Source organism: Vespula pensylvanica, chromosome 13, assembly GCF_014466175.1.
Source record: "Vespula pensylvanica isolate Volc-1 chromosome 13, ASM1446617v1, whole genome shotgun sequence".
In the NCBI taxonomy this organism is placed as follows: Eukaryota; Metazoa; Arthropoda; class Insecta; order Hymenoptera; family Vespidae; genus Vespula; species Vespula pensylvanica.
In genome coordinates, this window is record NC_057697.1 from 1,372,713 (window position 1) to 1,389,789 (window position 17,077).

Below are 17,077 nucleotides of genomic sequence, written 5' to 3' on the forward strand. Positions count from 1 at the left end.
AGGATATAGCAATTTTTTTTTTTCTTTTTCATTTCTTTTTTCATTCACTTCTAATAGTATCACACATCAAAGAATCGACGTTTTTCAATAGGTATCGATCATACTTATCTTCTCTTATCACCCCCGCCCTACCTCTTCTTCTATCCATCTTATTTTAATTTCTCTTAACAATTAATGTATCTAAATTTGATTGTTTCGTTGGATTCTAGCAATAATACGTATCGTGTATGTGTGTGTAGAAATGTATATATGTGTACTGGATGGGCTAAAAGAATCTTAGAAGGGATCCTAAATTATTAGATGATTGTAAACATCAATTACTTTTTTTCAAGACTTTTTAGTTAATAATTTTTTCGTTTTATAATTAGAAAAAAAAAAGAAAAATGAATGTTGAAAAGTTTCGAAGCAAAGTAATTAATGTTTAAAATCATCTAAAAGGTCCAGGTCCATTTAAAGAACTTTTTGACCCAAGTCCTATGTTTTGCAGTCTAGCTTGTTTTCTTTCATTTTTTTATAATACCTTCTTCCCCTCTCTTTCCGCACTCCTAATTTTTTTTGTTGTATTTTTTATCGTTTAGTTTTTATTTTTCATTTATTTGTTTTTGTCTTTGCTTTGGTATGATTTGATATTTCACGAAACTATCACCATATTGTGCTAATCGCGAACGAGACGGATCTAAATCCGAAGTACATGAAATCAGTCGTATATATGCACTTCTTTGATTGATAATTATCTCGTTCATTTCTAAGTATAAAAATATGGGCTGTTGATGTTGATGATGATGATGATAATGACGACTATGATAATGATGTTGCAACTGGTGGGGGAGGGGGGATGATGCTAGTAAGGGGGATGATGATGACAGGGGTGCAATTAGAATAAAAAATAAAAAAGTTTGATCAGCAATTGGCATTCGATTGTCAACAGCTGAAGACAAGATTTGTGTGTAGTTGTATGCTTGTACGAGAGACAAGAATAACAATCTGATATGAAGATACCAAGTATCTTTTTGTTTCTAAGAAAAAAAGAAAAAAAAAAGCAAAAGAAAAAAATAGTAAATAAATAAAAATAATCACGGTGTTATACACGGTGGGTTAACATTTTGTTCAAACGGCCTTGAGAAATAAATATTTTTGCTAATCGTTTGTTACTCTCATAGGTTGCACCGTCCGAGAGAGATGCTAATGGGTTTAGGGAGGAAGAAGGGATTGGGAAGGGGTTTGGGCGGAGAAATAAAGGAAAAAAAAAAAAAAAGAGAGAAACTAAAAACGAGGTCCTCGTCCCGATAATCACCTCTACGTAGCCGTGAGAGTTTCCAAGATGTCTTCTGGAGTTTTTTTCATTCGACGAAAATTCTCCCAGTGTTCCTTCGGTACGGTCCACTCGAGAAAAGTCTCAAGATTCTTGGTGAGAGTTTCCAATTCGGAGAGACCTTTACCCGTTGCCGGGTCCTTGCCAGCAGATATCAAAGAATCATGAAGAACTTTGTCGATAAGACGTTTACCGAAACCCAACTCGTCTAATCTCTCCTGTTTGCTGATCCTCTTTAATAATACAGCCAATAACAAACGCATCCTCTCGACCGTCATAGTTTTGTATTTCGTATTGGTGGTCTTGTCGGTGGAATCGTTCGAGGCACCGAGCGAGCCCTCGACGTCGTGTTCTATCTCAGGGTGGCAAGATTTCTCGTGATTCTCTAAGTCGTTTTTGATCCTGAAAAAACTCTTACAACGTTTGCAACCATACGGCTCGTTTCTACCATGAATACATTTCATATGTTTTTTCCAATGTGGCAATTGGGTGAAACCGGCATTACATTCAACGCATTTGAACGGCCTTTCCCCGGTATGTCTTCTGGTGTGCAACTTCAACGCAGTCGAGTGGGCAAACGCTTGCCAACAGACCAAACATCTGAATGGTCTCTGTCCCGAATGAGTACGTTGGTGTACGGTCAATTGTGATTTCTGAGCAAATCTTTGGCCGCAAGTAGCACAACCGTGTGGTCTGTCTCGCGCATGAGTCCTCATATGTTGAGGTAGGTGTCCCTTGAACGTTTTGTTACAAATCACGCATAAAAACGACTTGACGTCGCGATGAAGACACTCCAAGTGTTTTTTCAATGCGTCGCGTCTAACGAAACCCCTACCGCATATCTCGCATTTGTGATCCTTCTGACCGTTGTGCCGTTTAACATGCAAAGCAAGATTCGCTGCACATGTGAACGTTCCTGAGCAGAGGGCGCAACGATAGGGTTTTACCTGGCTATGTGTACGACGATGTTGAACCAATTGGCCACCCCTAGCAAAGCTCTTGTCACATTCCGGACACTTGTAAGGCTTGAAGCCGGTATGCGTTCGAACGTGTAACTTCAAACGTTCCTTCAATGGGAACTCCTTACCGCACTCGTCACATTTAAAAATTGGCCCGGCACCGTGAACGACTTTGTAGTGATTCCTTAGGCCACCGCTACCTTTGAAACGAGCATCACAAACAACACAACAATATTTCTTTTGAGAATCCTTTCGGGTTTGATCCTCGTTGCTACCATCGTCCTCCGATCTTTTGGTCTCCTCGTCGCTGAAATTCGATCCATTCTGAGCCTCGCTAGTTCCTATGTTAGATAACCGAGATGGTGGTGATGGCGACGACGATAGCTTCGAAGAACGCACTTTCTTATCTAATTTCTTTCTATCTTGACTAACGACATTGTTGTTATCTCCTCTTTCGACCAAAAAATTCGCCTGGATTATCGCGTCGATCTTCAATCTTAGCTCTTTCTCTGGATTATCGTCGGTCGTTGGAGTCGTTCTTTCCTCCTCGGATACCGATGAGTTCAACTCGTCCGTACTAATCTCTGAATTCTTTGAACGATGCGTGAATTTCTTTATTAGAACCCCGTCGGTCGTTTGATAATCGTTTTCATAAATCTCCTCTGTATTGTCATGATTCACCTCGCTGGACGTTTGAGAGAGAGAGCATGAGTTAGATCTTTCACGACGGAACACGTAAACTTCGTCGTTCAAACTGTCTTTCGTTTTGTCTAGATCCAAATATGTCGGAATTTCGTCGTCGTATAAAACAGACAGATCATCGTCGTCCTCTTCCGTATCGTCTTTCGTTTCAACGATCGCTACTTTGTTAACAGACTTTTTGTTAGAACCGGAGGTTATCTTCTTAGAATTTTTTCTTGCTACGTTCCTTTTCTTGGACATTATCGATCTTTTACAATTGGTGGCATCGCGATGATCGATGTCACGTTCGTTCGAGCTATTTTTCTTCTTTTCCAAGTTATCAAGGTTCGAGTGATTGGATTTCCTCTTAGTCCCGCATCCACGTTTAGTTTTAATCTCATCTTTATCACGGCCATTTTCGTCAAAAATTCTCAATCCGAAGTCCTGTTCCTCCTCGTTACATCCACCGGAATAACTTCGAAGTGCTTTCAATGCATCGGTAGCGTCGATGTCCTTGAAAACATTATTCTCCCTAATACGTGACTGTTTGACGGGCAAGAGTTCGGTCAATTGAACCTCTTCTTGAGGTTGCTCGCTACTACCAGATACTTGTCCTAGGATCAACTGCTGCATATTGATCATGTTCAAAAAGTTAAGCACAGAGACAGAGACGGAGAAACAAAGAGAAAGAGAGAAGAAAAATAGAGAGAGAGAGAGAGAGAGAGAGAGAGAGAGAGAGAGAGAGAGAGATAAAAAGAGAAAGAGAGAGATAGATAAAGAGAAATAAGAGAGACTAATCTTCGAGCACCTCAGCCTCGAGAGACTTCGACGCTCGCATTCGTCTATCAGAGCATATCGACAAGAGGACTAAAAACTTCTCCTCTCTCACGTATTATTTTGATTAGATTAGATTAGATTAGTTCTTCTTCAACTCGGTGGATTCAGTGACGAGTAGGTAACATAATCACGATCACTACTAGCACTATCATTACCATTACCACTACCACTACCACCATCACCACCACCACCACCTCCACAACCACCGTCACATCTATTGAAATTGTGTCGTTTCCTAGGTAGGACGAACGTCATGACGATGACGTTCTCGAACACTATCGTAACTATGTAACAGTGCCTAGAAATCGACAACGAAAAGGGATGGAGGGAGAGAGAAAGAGGGAGAGAGGGAGAGAGAGAAAAAAAGAGAGAGAGAGAGAGACTTATACAGTCTTATCACAGCTCGTTATCGCGTTTCGCGATAGCTTTACTCTCTTCTTTTTTGTTTCTCCTCGTTTCTCTTTCTCTCTGTCTGTCTGTCTCTCTCTTTCTCTCTCTCTCTCTCCCTCCCCTTCTCTGCCACCCCTTGTTCTCAACGTTCCCAGGCGGCTTCTCGATCCAAAGAAATATGATCTTTTTTTTCTCTTCTGCTCTCCTCTTCTCTTTTCTTCTACCTCTTTCTCTCTCTTTGTATCTATCTATCCGCAAAGACTTCCGAAAGTTCGTCGATGGCTCGTGCAGGCGTTGGAATCACCAACCACCGAGCTAAAGAGGATAACGGAAGTTAAATATACTCGACATTGCTAAAACAGAAACAGTGATGGAATAACGTTATGCATTCGTTCTCTCTTGTCGTTTCTACTTCGTCGATCAACCGAACACTACTCGAGAGGAGAGCTTTGACTACTATCTTTGACGACGCGCACGATGGAATTCTTCGAGCGCGATTGCGCGCCTTTTTCCACGCAAGCGCAATCCTCGGTCGATATCAACCCGGTTTCACCCCCTCCTATGGATTCTCCTTCCTTCTTCCACTTACTCACTCCCTCTCTCTCTTTCTGTCTGTCTCTATATCTCCTTCTCACTCACACTTTCCTTGGATACCTAGCTCGTTCACTTGCTCGCTTGCTCGCTTGCCTGTCTGCCTGCCTGCCTGCCTGCCTGCCTCTGCTTGCTTGCTTGCTTGCTTGCTTGCTTGCTTGCTAGCCGGCTTACTCCTACCCGGCTTTTCACTCTTGCCACCCTTCCAGACAAGACCCTGCTATTCTCTCTCTCTCCTCTCTCCTCTCTCCTCTCTTCTTCTTCTCCTACTCCTCTATTTCAATACCCTTCCAACCCTCTCCCAACTTTTAAAGCTCGTCTGCAACCTCTCACCTTTCCGTACTTTCAACTAGGAAACTATAGTTTCCTCCTATTATTTATTTATTTATTTATTTATTTCTTCCTATTACTTTATAACCCTTTTAGCTATCGATTATATCATCAGTTTTGTAACCACATTGATTGTTCAATAAATAGATTAATAATATTTATCTCTCTTTCTCTCTCTCTCTCTCTCTCTTTATTTCTCTTTTTTTATTTTACTCTTTTTTTCATACTTGATTTTATCGATTATAGATTAATATTCTGAATACCTAGTACTCCGGTGTATTCATTCAATTTTTCATCTTCTCTATCATCATCATTATCATCATGGTTATACGAAACAGGAATAGCTTGTTCAGCTCGTTAGAGATCAATAATGCAAGAATAAGGACGAGAATCTTCCTTCGTTGTTCCTTGACATTTCTTTAATCTTCATTGATTATTTATCAAAGTTTACGTGATAAAATACGATCGATAACAATTTTCTCATAAACTTCGATTATATAATAGCATTTAAACTTGTTGATCTTTTGATTTCTTTGGTATTGATCTTGAGAGGAGGTTAGGGGTGGTTCTTTGACCTCCACGTTCAATTCAGACTAATTTTCTTTGGTGTATGTCCTTTGGATTAATTCTTTTAATCCTACTGTAGTTTGGCCGACGTCGATCTTTTCTTTCTTCCTGTGTGTGTGACTAGATTCCTCTAAACAACAACATCCTCCTCCTCCTCCTCCTCCTCCTCTTCCTCCTCCTCCTCCTCCTCCTCCTCTTTCTCCTCTTCCTCTTCCTCCTTCTCCTCGTCCTCCACTTAACTCTAAACGTTGATTAATTTATTGATTTGTTCATTATCCTCTTCTTCTTTTTCCTGTTCTTCTTTTTGTTCCTCTTCCTCTTCTTCTTCTTCTTCTTCTTCTTTTTCTTCTTCTTCTTGGAAATAAAAATGCGAATAGTTTTGATAATATTGATTAAATTTGTTAGTTAGTAACGCGCAGCACACCCCCGTTCCTTTTTTCGGGGAGAATCCTAGTTAGGAAAAAGTACCCACCACCACCATCTGAAAGAAAGGAAGATTACGAAAGGAGTCCCTTTTGCTTTTCTTTTTTTTCCTCTTTCATCGAGAAAAAGATCTTCGGCTTTTTATTATTTTTCTTTTTTCCAAGAATTTTTTTAGCAAAATCAAAAAAGCTCAGAACGAAGATCCTAATGATAAAAAGAGTGTGAGAGAGAGGGGGAGGGGAAGAGAGAAAGAAAATGAGGGATATAAATTTAAACTACGTAAATTCGATTTAAAAGGTCAACTTTAAAGAGCGTTGCTTAGAGATTGAATGACACAACAACAAGACTGAAGAGAAACTCTTTTTATTCTCTTCTCATTCTTTTTAATTTTCTTCAGATTTTTTTAAAAATCGTAAATTTATAGAATGATCGAAGACTAAATTGTATCTATACAAATAGACATATATATATATATGTATATAATATATATTATAATAATAAAATAATTAATATATATATCATAATATCTACATATATATATATATAATATATAATATGAAAATATTTTAATGTCTATTCATTCTTTTGTATTTTAGAATCGACTTGTAATGTTACTATACATATCCAACATATATATGTTTATATGTATAGGAGTTACGTGACCCAATCCGAAAGTACGACGATCAATTTCCGTCGTTGACTCTGCTCGGACGCCATGAGCTTCAAGTTCTCATTGAAATCGTTCTTTCTGTGCTTTCACATACACATACATATACACAACATATACATGTATATACATACTCATGAAAAGAGAGACACGACATGAAACTTGCTATATATATATATATAAATGAGAAAAAAAAAGAATTATAAATTTTCTTTGTAGACGAGATATATATAGTGTATGTGTGTGTGTGTATATATATATATATATATATATATATATATATATATATATATATAGAATTTGATCAAAATTCAAGATACATTTTAAACTTGATTACATAATGAAATCATGTTAATCGCGACACCCTATATAAATGACCTTTGACATGGAATGCATCTTGTTCGATCACGTGTTAAAATAATCATTCGATCGTCGAAGAGATCGATTTTCATTTAATTATAGATATACACACACACACACACACACACACAATCATATCTATTCAGTCTAATAATAACCATAATTAATTTTAAACGAGTATACATATACAATCTAATAATAACTATTTTAAAAGCGAGAGCTAATTTATCACGAGATTTGGAGGAATCCTCGACCAATCAGATTGCTCGACATATGTATTGTCGTGGAAATATATCGCAAGGATGATCGCGTGGGTGACGTCACGAAAGAAATTTTTTGATTCGTCGCGCAACGTCGCGTAATGGAAGCGTCGATTCCGACCTCTTCTCTTGCTATCTCTTTTATTCTCTTTTCTCTCTCTCTCTCTCTCTCTCTCTCTCTCTCTCTCTCTCTCTCTTGTTCATTCGTAGTGTTATATAGATTAGCCGGACAGTCGTTCGTTCGAGAAAGAAAGAAAAAGATAGAAACAGAAAAAGAGAACTCTTGCGCACGTGTGCATGCTCGTTACTACCAGCGACTAAGTATATATATATATATATATATATATATATACATATATATATACACACTATCACCCATATATATATAATATATATGCACATATATATATATACACATACGCACACACGTACACAGTAGAGAGAGACACACGTAAATACGTGTGCAGACATAAAATCGTGCTCCCATTTTCCTTTTGATCACACAGAACATACACGATACGAGTTCGTAGCGCATTGAACTTCCCAGGGAAGAGAAGAGGCTCACGGCAAGTATATATATACATTTCGCGATTTCGTCGTTTCGAACTACCTGAATTTTCCCGCCGTTCCCCTCTCTCTCTCTCTCTCTCTCTCTCTCTCTCTCTCTCTCTTTCAATCACGAATCGAATCGCAAAATTTGTTTCTTTTCAAAGCATAAGGGCGAAAAAAAAGGTACGAGAAGGATCGCGAAAAAGCTCTCTTACTTACCAGATACGACATTACGTCGACGTTTATGGTCGTTTAACGGACGAGGAGTAAGCTTCCTTTCTAAGCGACTGACTCGACCCTACCCTCCTGTCGCCATCTTCGATGCGCTTTAAGCTTCGCCGATGAGTCGTATCGGAGAGAGAGAGAGAGAGATATATAGAGAGAGGAAAGAGAGAGAGAGAAAGAAAGAGAGAGAGTGTATGAGCTTCAGAATTGGAGGGGATGAAGTTAGGCGAGATAAAACACATCAGTGTTTCATCTTCTTCTCGACAGATGGCGTTCCGAGCGTGGCCTTTACAAAATTTCACGAACACCCTCTCATCGTCGTCATCGTCAACATCGTCACCGCCATCGTCGCCGCCGCCGCCGCCGCCGTCGCCGCCGTATCGTCGTCGTCGTCGTCGTCGTCGTCGTCGTCGTCGTCGTCGTCGTCGTCGTCGTTGTTGTCGTGTCGTCGCCCTCGTTGCCGTTTGACGCTGCTGCTGCTACTATTGTTGCTGCTGCTAGTGCTGCTGTCTATATCGATCGAATACGTGCGTATTGGACCACCGCTGTCGCCGCCGTCGACACCGCCACTGCCACCGCCGCGCTTACATAGACGGAGTCGTTCGCCCGCGTGAAAACTCCTTTGCGCGGAATTTTAACGCGCTACAGACGAGAGGCCCGATGGGTTAGCGTAGTCTCCTTTTTTTCTTATTTCTCTCTCTCTCTCTCTCTCTCTCTCTCCCTCTCTCTCTCTCTCTCTTTCTGTTTCTCTCTTTTTTTCTCTTCGTATTTCTCTCTCTCTCTCTCTCTCTCTCTTTCTTTCTTTCTCGATCTTTCTCTCTCCTACGTCTCACAGAAGCGTGAACGTGAAATTAGGTTATCTCCATAACTTACATTTATTTTTGATATTTTTTCCTACAATTCTTACCTAAATCATTTCTTACAAATCTATATTGAGGAAACGTTATTTAACTTAGTTCAAGTCGTACACGTACGTAACGACGTTGTTCAATAAAAGCATTGACAAGGCAGTATTGAACGTCGTCCATAAGAAAAGCTACGCAAGGAAGTAAAGCTATCTGTCAATATATATTTCGTTGAATAATTTCCTTTGCTTATTTAATTTTTTCCTCCGCTTGTTTCTTTTCCATTTGAATCGTTTTACGTATGGAAAGAGTTAATTATTTCCTTTTTTTGTTTCTGACGTAAAAATTATCTAATCGAGGAGACACGAGATACGATTACAATCTAATCGATTTATCGCGATGGAGGGTTATTAAAATAAATATTGGAAAAATTCGTGAAGTTACAATTTAGTTTCTGTTGAAATTTGAGAATAGTTCATGTCCCTTCGTTGTTTTTTACGTATTTACGTATATATGATAGATGTATGTACGAATATGTGCTCGTGTGTGTGTATTTACGTATGTGTATCTGTACGTACGTATGTTTGTGAACATGTATTCAACATTGAATGATACGACAGATTTCTCGGAATGAATTCGTTCATAGTACGCCTTATATTCGTCGTAAATTTACGAATATGTGCGATCTGCCACGATAAAAAAAAAAAAAAAATAAACAAAATAGATAGACAAGGATCGGTCAAAAGCAATATGGAAATATTTGCACAATTATTATATACATATATACATACATATATACATATATATATACACATACACATACATCATAGAGATATCAAGCTCATCGATATCCCTTGGAAGGGATATAAAAGCAGAAGGAGTGTAAAATTTTGTTCTCTATCGACCTTCTGTCAGGGCATCAACGAGGTAACCAACTTCGTGCTGATAATTCACAAGCATACACAACACGCATACACGATAGAAACGCCATGCATCATTATATTCTTAAATATAGTATATTTTATAAATAAGAGGAAGGAAAATGAAAGGAGATAGATAGGAGAAACTGTACGATGAATTGTTTAATTGATATGTTTATTTCGATAATTTGTTTATTGGATAATTCTAAAACGAAGTAATTGTTGAATGAAATAACGTTTGAATTACTTCTAAATGAAAAGTAAATACTCTTATTACGTTGTGTATTCGTAAACAAGATCTAATCGAACCATTGTATAATAACCTATATTAGCTTTGGTTATATCGACCAATCAGAAGGCGTCGTTGTTTGTGCTTCCTCCATCTTTCTTCCTCCTTCACCTCTTTCTCTTTTTCTTTCTCTTTCTCTTTCTCTTTCTTCTATTTGCTACTACTTTTCTTATCCAAAGTTCGCGTTACAATTTCTAAGAGGGAGAGATTTTAATGCCAAAAATATAACGAACGACGAATGCACGTTCCACCTCTCGTCCATATCTTCTTTACATATATACATATGTATCTATATAGTAGTTATGTATATATATATTAAACATTCTTCTAAACGTTTAGCATAGACACTCGTCGAACATGCAAATTGTCGAATCACTTGCTACGAACGTTCAGTGACTTCAATGCTTAGAAAATAAGCGATTCAACGTGGTTATGTCTTCTCTCTCTCTCTGTCTTTCTCTCTCTCTCTCTCTCTCTCTCTCCCTCGTGTCGATTATCTCAATGATTCGAATTAATGCATATATATGTGTATATATATATATATATATATATATATATATATATATAGTTTGTATGTACGTATGTGAGTATATACCTTGAAATCTCTCGTACGAAAGAATTATTATATTCTAATATTGATTAATGATATATTGATTATTATATATTGATCGTGCGAATGAGACGGCTCGAGTTTATCGTGAGATCAAGCGATTATCGAGAAATATTTTTTTTTTGTTCATTTTTCTATTCTTTTTTTTTTTTTTTTGTTTTCTTTTCTTTTTTTTAAGGTTCAACGTTATAGCACTATCAACGAAAATATGTAACTAAACCTATAACCTCTTTCTTTCACCATCGATATACGCATATACTTTATCGACTTAAAACATTCGTTTTATAATAAGAAATAAATAAATCTATCGGGTTTATTAAAGACGTTATTTCGTTAGATACACTTTTCGCTCTTGTTATATACATATATATCACTTATTTCGTTTATATTCGAATATATCATGTATTTTTTTTTTTTTTATTAATATTTTATGTGCAATTTTGTGCGCCAATCACGTGATCGATTCAAAAGAAAGAGAAAACAATCTAATCGCGGATACGTAGATAAGTTATCACGTAACGACGAAGTTGCACCGTAAGTAAAAAGTTCGTAAAGGTGTCGCGAGATGGCGTCGAGGATCGGGGAACAGCCATCTTGGTTCGGCTCACGACGAGGACGCGACGGAAACGGCCGAAGTTGGTTCGCCGAGCGCTAGTGAGACGAGTGACATAGAGACGTTTGGCAGTGCGGATGGCGTAGCGAACGAGCGTGGTCACGTCGAGCTTGATTTACTCCGACTTTTTTTTCTAAAGCGCAGCTGTCACCTTTGTTATACATATATACTTTTTACTCTCTTGTTGGCTGTGAAAGCGCGGTGCTTCGCGAGAGTGACGCGCCTACCACGATCACGCTTCGTAATATTATATTTCGAGTTGAATTCCTTTTCTCTCTTTGTGTCTTTCTCTCCGTTTCTCTCTTTTTCTCTCTGTCTCTTTCTATCTCTCTCTCATTTTCTTTCTCTTTCTCTTTCCTTCTACCTATCGGTTCTTTCTCTCTCTTTTTTTATTTCGTATATTTCTTTACTTATCGCTTAAACCGTGCTCCTCGTGTGCTGCAGCAACGAAGAAGAAGAAGAAGAAAAAAAAAGAAGAAAAAAGAGGAGAAGGAAGAGGAGCAAGTAGAAGAAGGAGTATAAAAAAGAAAATTAATAAGAGAAAAAAAGTTGAGGACACGAAAATGATGACAAGGAAGACACAACACTGACGTTTTGTTTTCGATCGTTGCGTCGCGTGTGTGCCACCAGTTGCGTGTTGCGTAACCGCGATTTTACGAGTTTCTATCTTTCTCTCTTTCTCTAGATATCTACTCTCTCTTTCTCTCTAAATCATCCAGCTCTTTCTTTCTCTCTCTCTCTCCCTCCTTCTTTCTTTTTCTCTCTTACTCCATCTATCCTCGTAGCTGGTTCGCAACACGCCTGCAGGTTCAACAGGCAGAAATCTTTGAAACTTCAACATTGCTGGAGTCTTCTTCTTCTTCTCTTTGGATCACACTAACTGTTTTGGAAATATCAAGTATTGTACGGTGAGTTTTTATTATTGTTTCTTTTTTGTTTCCTCTTTTATCTTTCTCTCCCTGTTTGTCTCTTATCTTTGCTAATATTTTCTGTTTGTTTGTTTGTTTGCGTTTGTATCGTTTCAACGATACTGTCCAAGTTACTTTATACGTATAGAATAATGTTACATGTTGATCAGACAATTTCTGATAATCCGTTAAACTGTTTGGAAAATTTACATACTGACGCTTTTAATAAACATGAATTTTAGATTACAACCGTATATATCTATTTGGATTCGTTTGGATTTCCAATAACAAAAACACGTAGTATCGATATATGAATAATATAATAGAATAATTTTAGAATATAATACTTTAAAAAGTTATATGAACTTTATATACGTTTCAGATAGTGTTATATGTATAGATTGTTTTTATCGATTCACTTTGTAAACTTTCTTGACTGTTCGACTCTGTGCAAGTCCAAACGTTTCTTAAGTTTGAACTATAATTAATCAGTTTATATGTTATTTTTAGACAAAACATTCAACCCTTGACATATATATATATATATATATATATATATATATATATATATATATATGTGTGTATGTATGTATGTATATTTTCTTGCGCAAATTTAACAACGTTCATTGATAAGACTTACGTAATTAAACGGTTAATATTATTTAGAAGGTGAGAGCGTGTTAATTCGGTGTAGCTTGAAAAGGTATAGTAATAACAAATCGGTAAAGATTATCATTGATCTTATCTATTTCATTGTCTCTCTTTCTTTCTCTCTCTCTCTCTCTCTTTCTTTATTTTTTTTTTTTTGAGAATTATTAGTAGCTGAGATCGTTTATCTTAATATTTTTATTCAAAGATTATTAATAAAAATCGTTCAGGCTTTTATAAATTTGATAAAAATTATAAATAAGAAATAAATAAGATTAAAAAGAAAAAGTACATACTTCTTATTTAAAATTGTTTTAAAGAAAATTGCAAAAATAAAAAAAAAAAAGAAATGGAATAGATACGAACGTAGATCTTTTTTAAATCGAGGAAATTTAAATTAGCAAAAAATGTAGGATAAATGAGAAATAATGAATTAGATCAAATACGAAAGGAGGAGAGAAAAGAAAATAAAAGGATAATAAAAGGAAGAGTAAAGAATAAATCGATAGTCGTTGCTCTTGAGAGGTGAAAAGCAAGCGAGCGAACGATAAAATTAGAGTTATGACTGTGATTTCCTGACCGTGCTGGCTCGTAAAAGTCACCAGAGTCTTATTCGTCGTTGTTGTAGCTCAATATCTCGCGAAAGTATTAACCCTCTACACGTTGTATGAATTTTTATATTTTCTTTTCTTTATTTTTTATCGAAGAAAAAGAAAAACAATTTTCTCCAAAGAGTAAACTATCTCTCTTTGTGAGATCAGACAAACAATTAAAATAATTATTCATTAATTCATTAATTAAATTATAAAAAAAAAAAAAAGAATCAATGATATATTAAAATTGTTAAATTATTATTTCTTAATTAACCTTTTTGATGATAAATAATTTGAAATCATTATTATTATATCATATTTATAAAAATCGTCTCATTTTAATTAGCTCTCATTTTAAATCGTTTTTAATAGTCTCTCGAGAGTATTCAGTATGTTAATCCAAAAAGAAAAAAAAAAGAAAAGAAAAAAGAGCGTTAATGAGCGTGACATTAACCCTTTCGTTACATTCGATCACCGATCGAGCAACTGCTCGAAGGGATAGATCGTTAAAGGGCTTTAATTTTTTTAAGACTTAATCAAAGCCGAGATCATCGTCCAATTGACCTTTTCTTCCGATCACACTTGATACTTAGACACACACACACACACATGTATGTACCCTTATTTTTTCGTCTCTTTTCTTTTTTCCTTTTGAAGAGTCGAGGGTAGTTGGAAAAACGAGGGAAGAATTTTGTGAATTATTATTTTTTTTTTTTTTTTTTTAGAATTTTTCTTTGCGAGATCAATTTAAACGAGCCTTTAAAAATATTTTCTATTTCATTACAATTACGAACTATACTTCGATAAAAAAAAAAAGAAAAAAAAAAGTAAATCATCTTTATAATTTTTTCTGTTTCTTTTTCTTCTCTCTCTCTTTTTTTTTTTTTTTTTTTATCAGGCATCATATTTCCACCGAAGTAGTAGCCTGCGTGTATAATAAGATGGAATTATCGGTCCAGACCGTAGAAAAGGATAAAAGAGAATAAGAGTTAGACTGACTGTGGTGGTTAACGATAAACACAGCTTTTGCGTATACTTAAAATGCATATGAGTGTATAACAGTACACACACACATATATACATACGTACATAGATGGACACGATCAGGCGAAGTAGAGGCGCAAATGCTTGTATAACACAACACACCGAGAAATAAAGAAACAGATACAAACACAAATATACATAGCAAATCAAGTACACAGGCGCATGTATACACAGGAATACACAGAATAGATGCATGTTAACACACACACACACATACGAATAGAGAGAAAGAGAGAGAGAGAGAGAGAGAGAGAGAGAAAGGCACGAATAAATACATACAAAAAGAAAGAGAGATAGAGATAGATAGAAGTAATGATTATGAGTCGGTCGAATAAAATCCGGAACGTAAGAAGGACACTCTCAAGAGCATCACGAATAAACGTAAATGAGTTAACATTAATGAGGAGTTTGTAGCGTTTCGCTTATGGAGAATCGACTTAGGTGAATTCTCAGTGTTAGTTTCTTTTAATGTCTGATTATAAAGTATATCGCTTTTTTAATTAAAAAGGCAACGTTTGTTATTATTATTCATAGTAAGCGTGAGAGACATGATTCGAGAAACATGATCGTAAACTCATTCTTAACATTTTCAATAATTCAATGTTTCGACATGGCTGACTTGCATTTAAGCGAACAGCGAACTATATTAATTCGTCGTTTACATTCGTCCAACATATACGCGACGATTCGCGTCATACCTTTTAGATTAATTATTCATTATATCGAGATAAATATGGTCGCATTAATATTTTTCCATTCATTTTTAATCCTGCGTGCTTTTTTTTGTTTTTTCTTTTCTTTCTTTCTTTCTTTCTTTCTTTCTTTCTTTCTTTCTTTCTTCCTCTTTATTTTTTTGTTTTTTCGTTCTTTTCCCCTTATTTGTCATATACGTTTTACATCGTATACTATTTACATATATTGTGCGAAAAAAGTTATTAATATTAAAGATTAATATATCGCAGTGTGTGCGTGTGCGTGCACTCGTCGATCAAGATTTTCATTTCATCGATCTTCTTTGTTATTATAAGAACAAAAATTAGCAAAAAAAAAAATTTTTTTTTTTTGTTAGGAATCGAGAACTACTGTATAGGTGACTTTCAGACAAAACAAAAAATGAGATACAATTACGATTATATGACAATAATTAGAAAGAAAGAAGAAAAAAAAAACAGAGAAAAAAAAAGCTATTATAACAATGATATACAAATTAATTGTATTAAAAATGAAGAGAAAAATAATTAGGATTCTTCTGTAAGATAAATTTATAGAAAGAAAAAGAGAGAGAAAGAAAGAGATAGAACGTGTTAACTAGCGTTTAAAAAGGCATTTAGAAGAGATTAGAAGAGAATGACACGCGTCACGAGTGAATGAAATTTTCTAATTTCACGTCGGTTCACGTTTGTTTCCACGTCGTATCTATCCATGTATACGTACACGACATGTACACACATACACACACACATATATGCAAGTATTATCCATCACCGGGCAACACTTTTAGTAACGGACAGTGTTACATAGTTGCAACACTTAAGGTGCAATTATTATCCACGCTTAAGTAACCTCAACTCTGTCAGTTGGCTCTCGCGAGAGTACCTCGAACTCTAGCAACGATTTCTATGCTTCTCTAAGAACATTTGATGTGTCTGTGTTTTTATGCGTGTGTTCGTGTGTGTACGTGCGCGTATCTATGTACCTAATCATCGATTTTCTCGGTGGGAACGTCGAGAAACTTTACAGTTCTTGTTTTACTATTTATTTGTATCAAGCTATTTCCTTTTCTATCTCGTTTATTACACGATATCGTTGAATTGATCAAAGAATCGTGAAATATTTATCTATTTTATTAATTTTTTTTTCTATTGTCAATTCGATGCAGTCTTTGACGTTTGAACGGAAGGGGAAGTAAAAAAAGAGAAAGGACAAAATCGATCGAACCGATTAAAGATATTACATTAAATTTTATCGGTGGAATAGAGATTTCTATAGGAAATTATTTCCCAATTCGAATTTTTAATATCTTCTTATCTCATGTTTCGAGTTCCATTTAACATAATACAATTAAATGAAAAAAAAGAGAGAGAGAGAGAGAGAGAGAGAGAAGAAATAATCACAATTATCGATTGCGACATTTATTCGTAAAAAAAATTTCCTTGCACAAATTTTATTTTTCACTCGCTAGGATATAGTCCAAAAAAACAAAAAAACAGAAAAAAGAAAGAGAATAAAAAAAAAACATTTAATGAACGAAGTAATCATAATTATTGATTGCAATATTTATCCATAAGAAATTATTATCGTCAAGATAACTTCTATCTTATTTCTTTATCTCTTTTATTTTTTGTCCTTTTTTTTTTTTTTTGGTTTTTATCCTTCGCGTTTTCATATTTATCTCGTGATCGTAGAAACGGGAAAATCCTCTCTATGCGTGGGAAAGTGGTCGAGTAGAGTATTAG

General features: G+C 35.8%; 2 protein-coding genes and 1 long non-coding RNA gene across 4 annotated transcripts in view; 1 reads left to right on the forward strand and 2 right to left on the reverse strand.

Moving 5' to 3' along the window:
* Positions 1-368: 368 nt before the first annotated feature.
* On the reverse strand, positions 369-5,841 carry LOC122633696 (zinc finger protein 37-like). The gene has a single exon (XM_043821919.1). The coding sequence runs from the start codon at positions 3,592-3,594 to the stop codon at positions 1,297-1,299; it is 2,298 nt and encodes a 765-aa protein (XP_043677854.1). The 5' UTR covers positions 3,595-5,841; the 3' UTR covers positions 369-1,296.
* Positions 5,842-6,019: 178 nt separating this feature from the next.
* LOC122633713 lies at positions 6,020-8,486 on the reverse strand. The gene is made up of 2 exons (XR_006328171.1): positions 8,146-8,486; positions 6,020-6,148 (listed from the first exon to the last, which is right to left on the reverse strand). It is a non-coding gene; the product is annotated as an uncharacterized LOC122633713 (long non-coding RNA).
* Positions 8,487-8,585: 99 nt separating this feature from the next.
* Positions 8,586-17,077, forward strand: part of LOC122633705 (protein N-terminal asparagine amidohydrolase) — a 40,890-nt gene continuing 32,398 nt past the window's right edge. The window contains exons 1-2 of one of the 2 annotated variants that reach the window (XM_043821993.1): positions 8,586-8,815; positions 11,873-12,336. The gene's annotated coding sequence lies outside the window, so the exon portion shown is untranslated. Of the gene's footprint in view, positions 8,816-11,455; positions 11,670-11,872; positions 12,337-17,077 lie in introns of those variants that run through there. The other variant, XM_043821992.1, reaches the window with a different exon arrangement.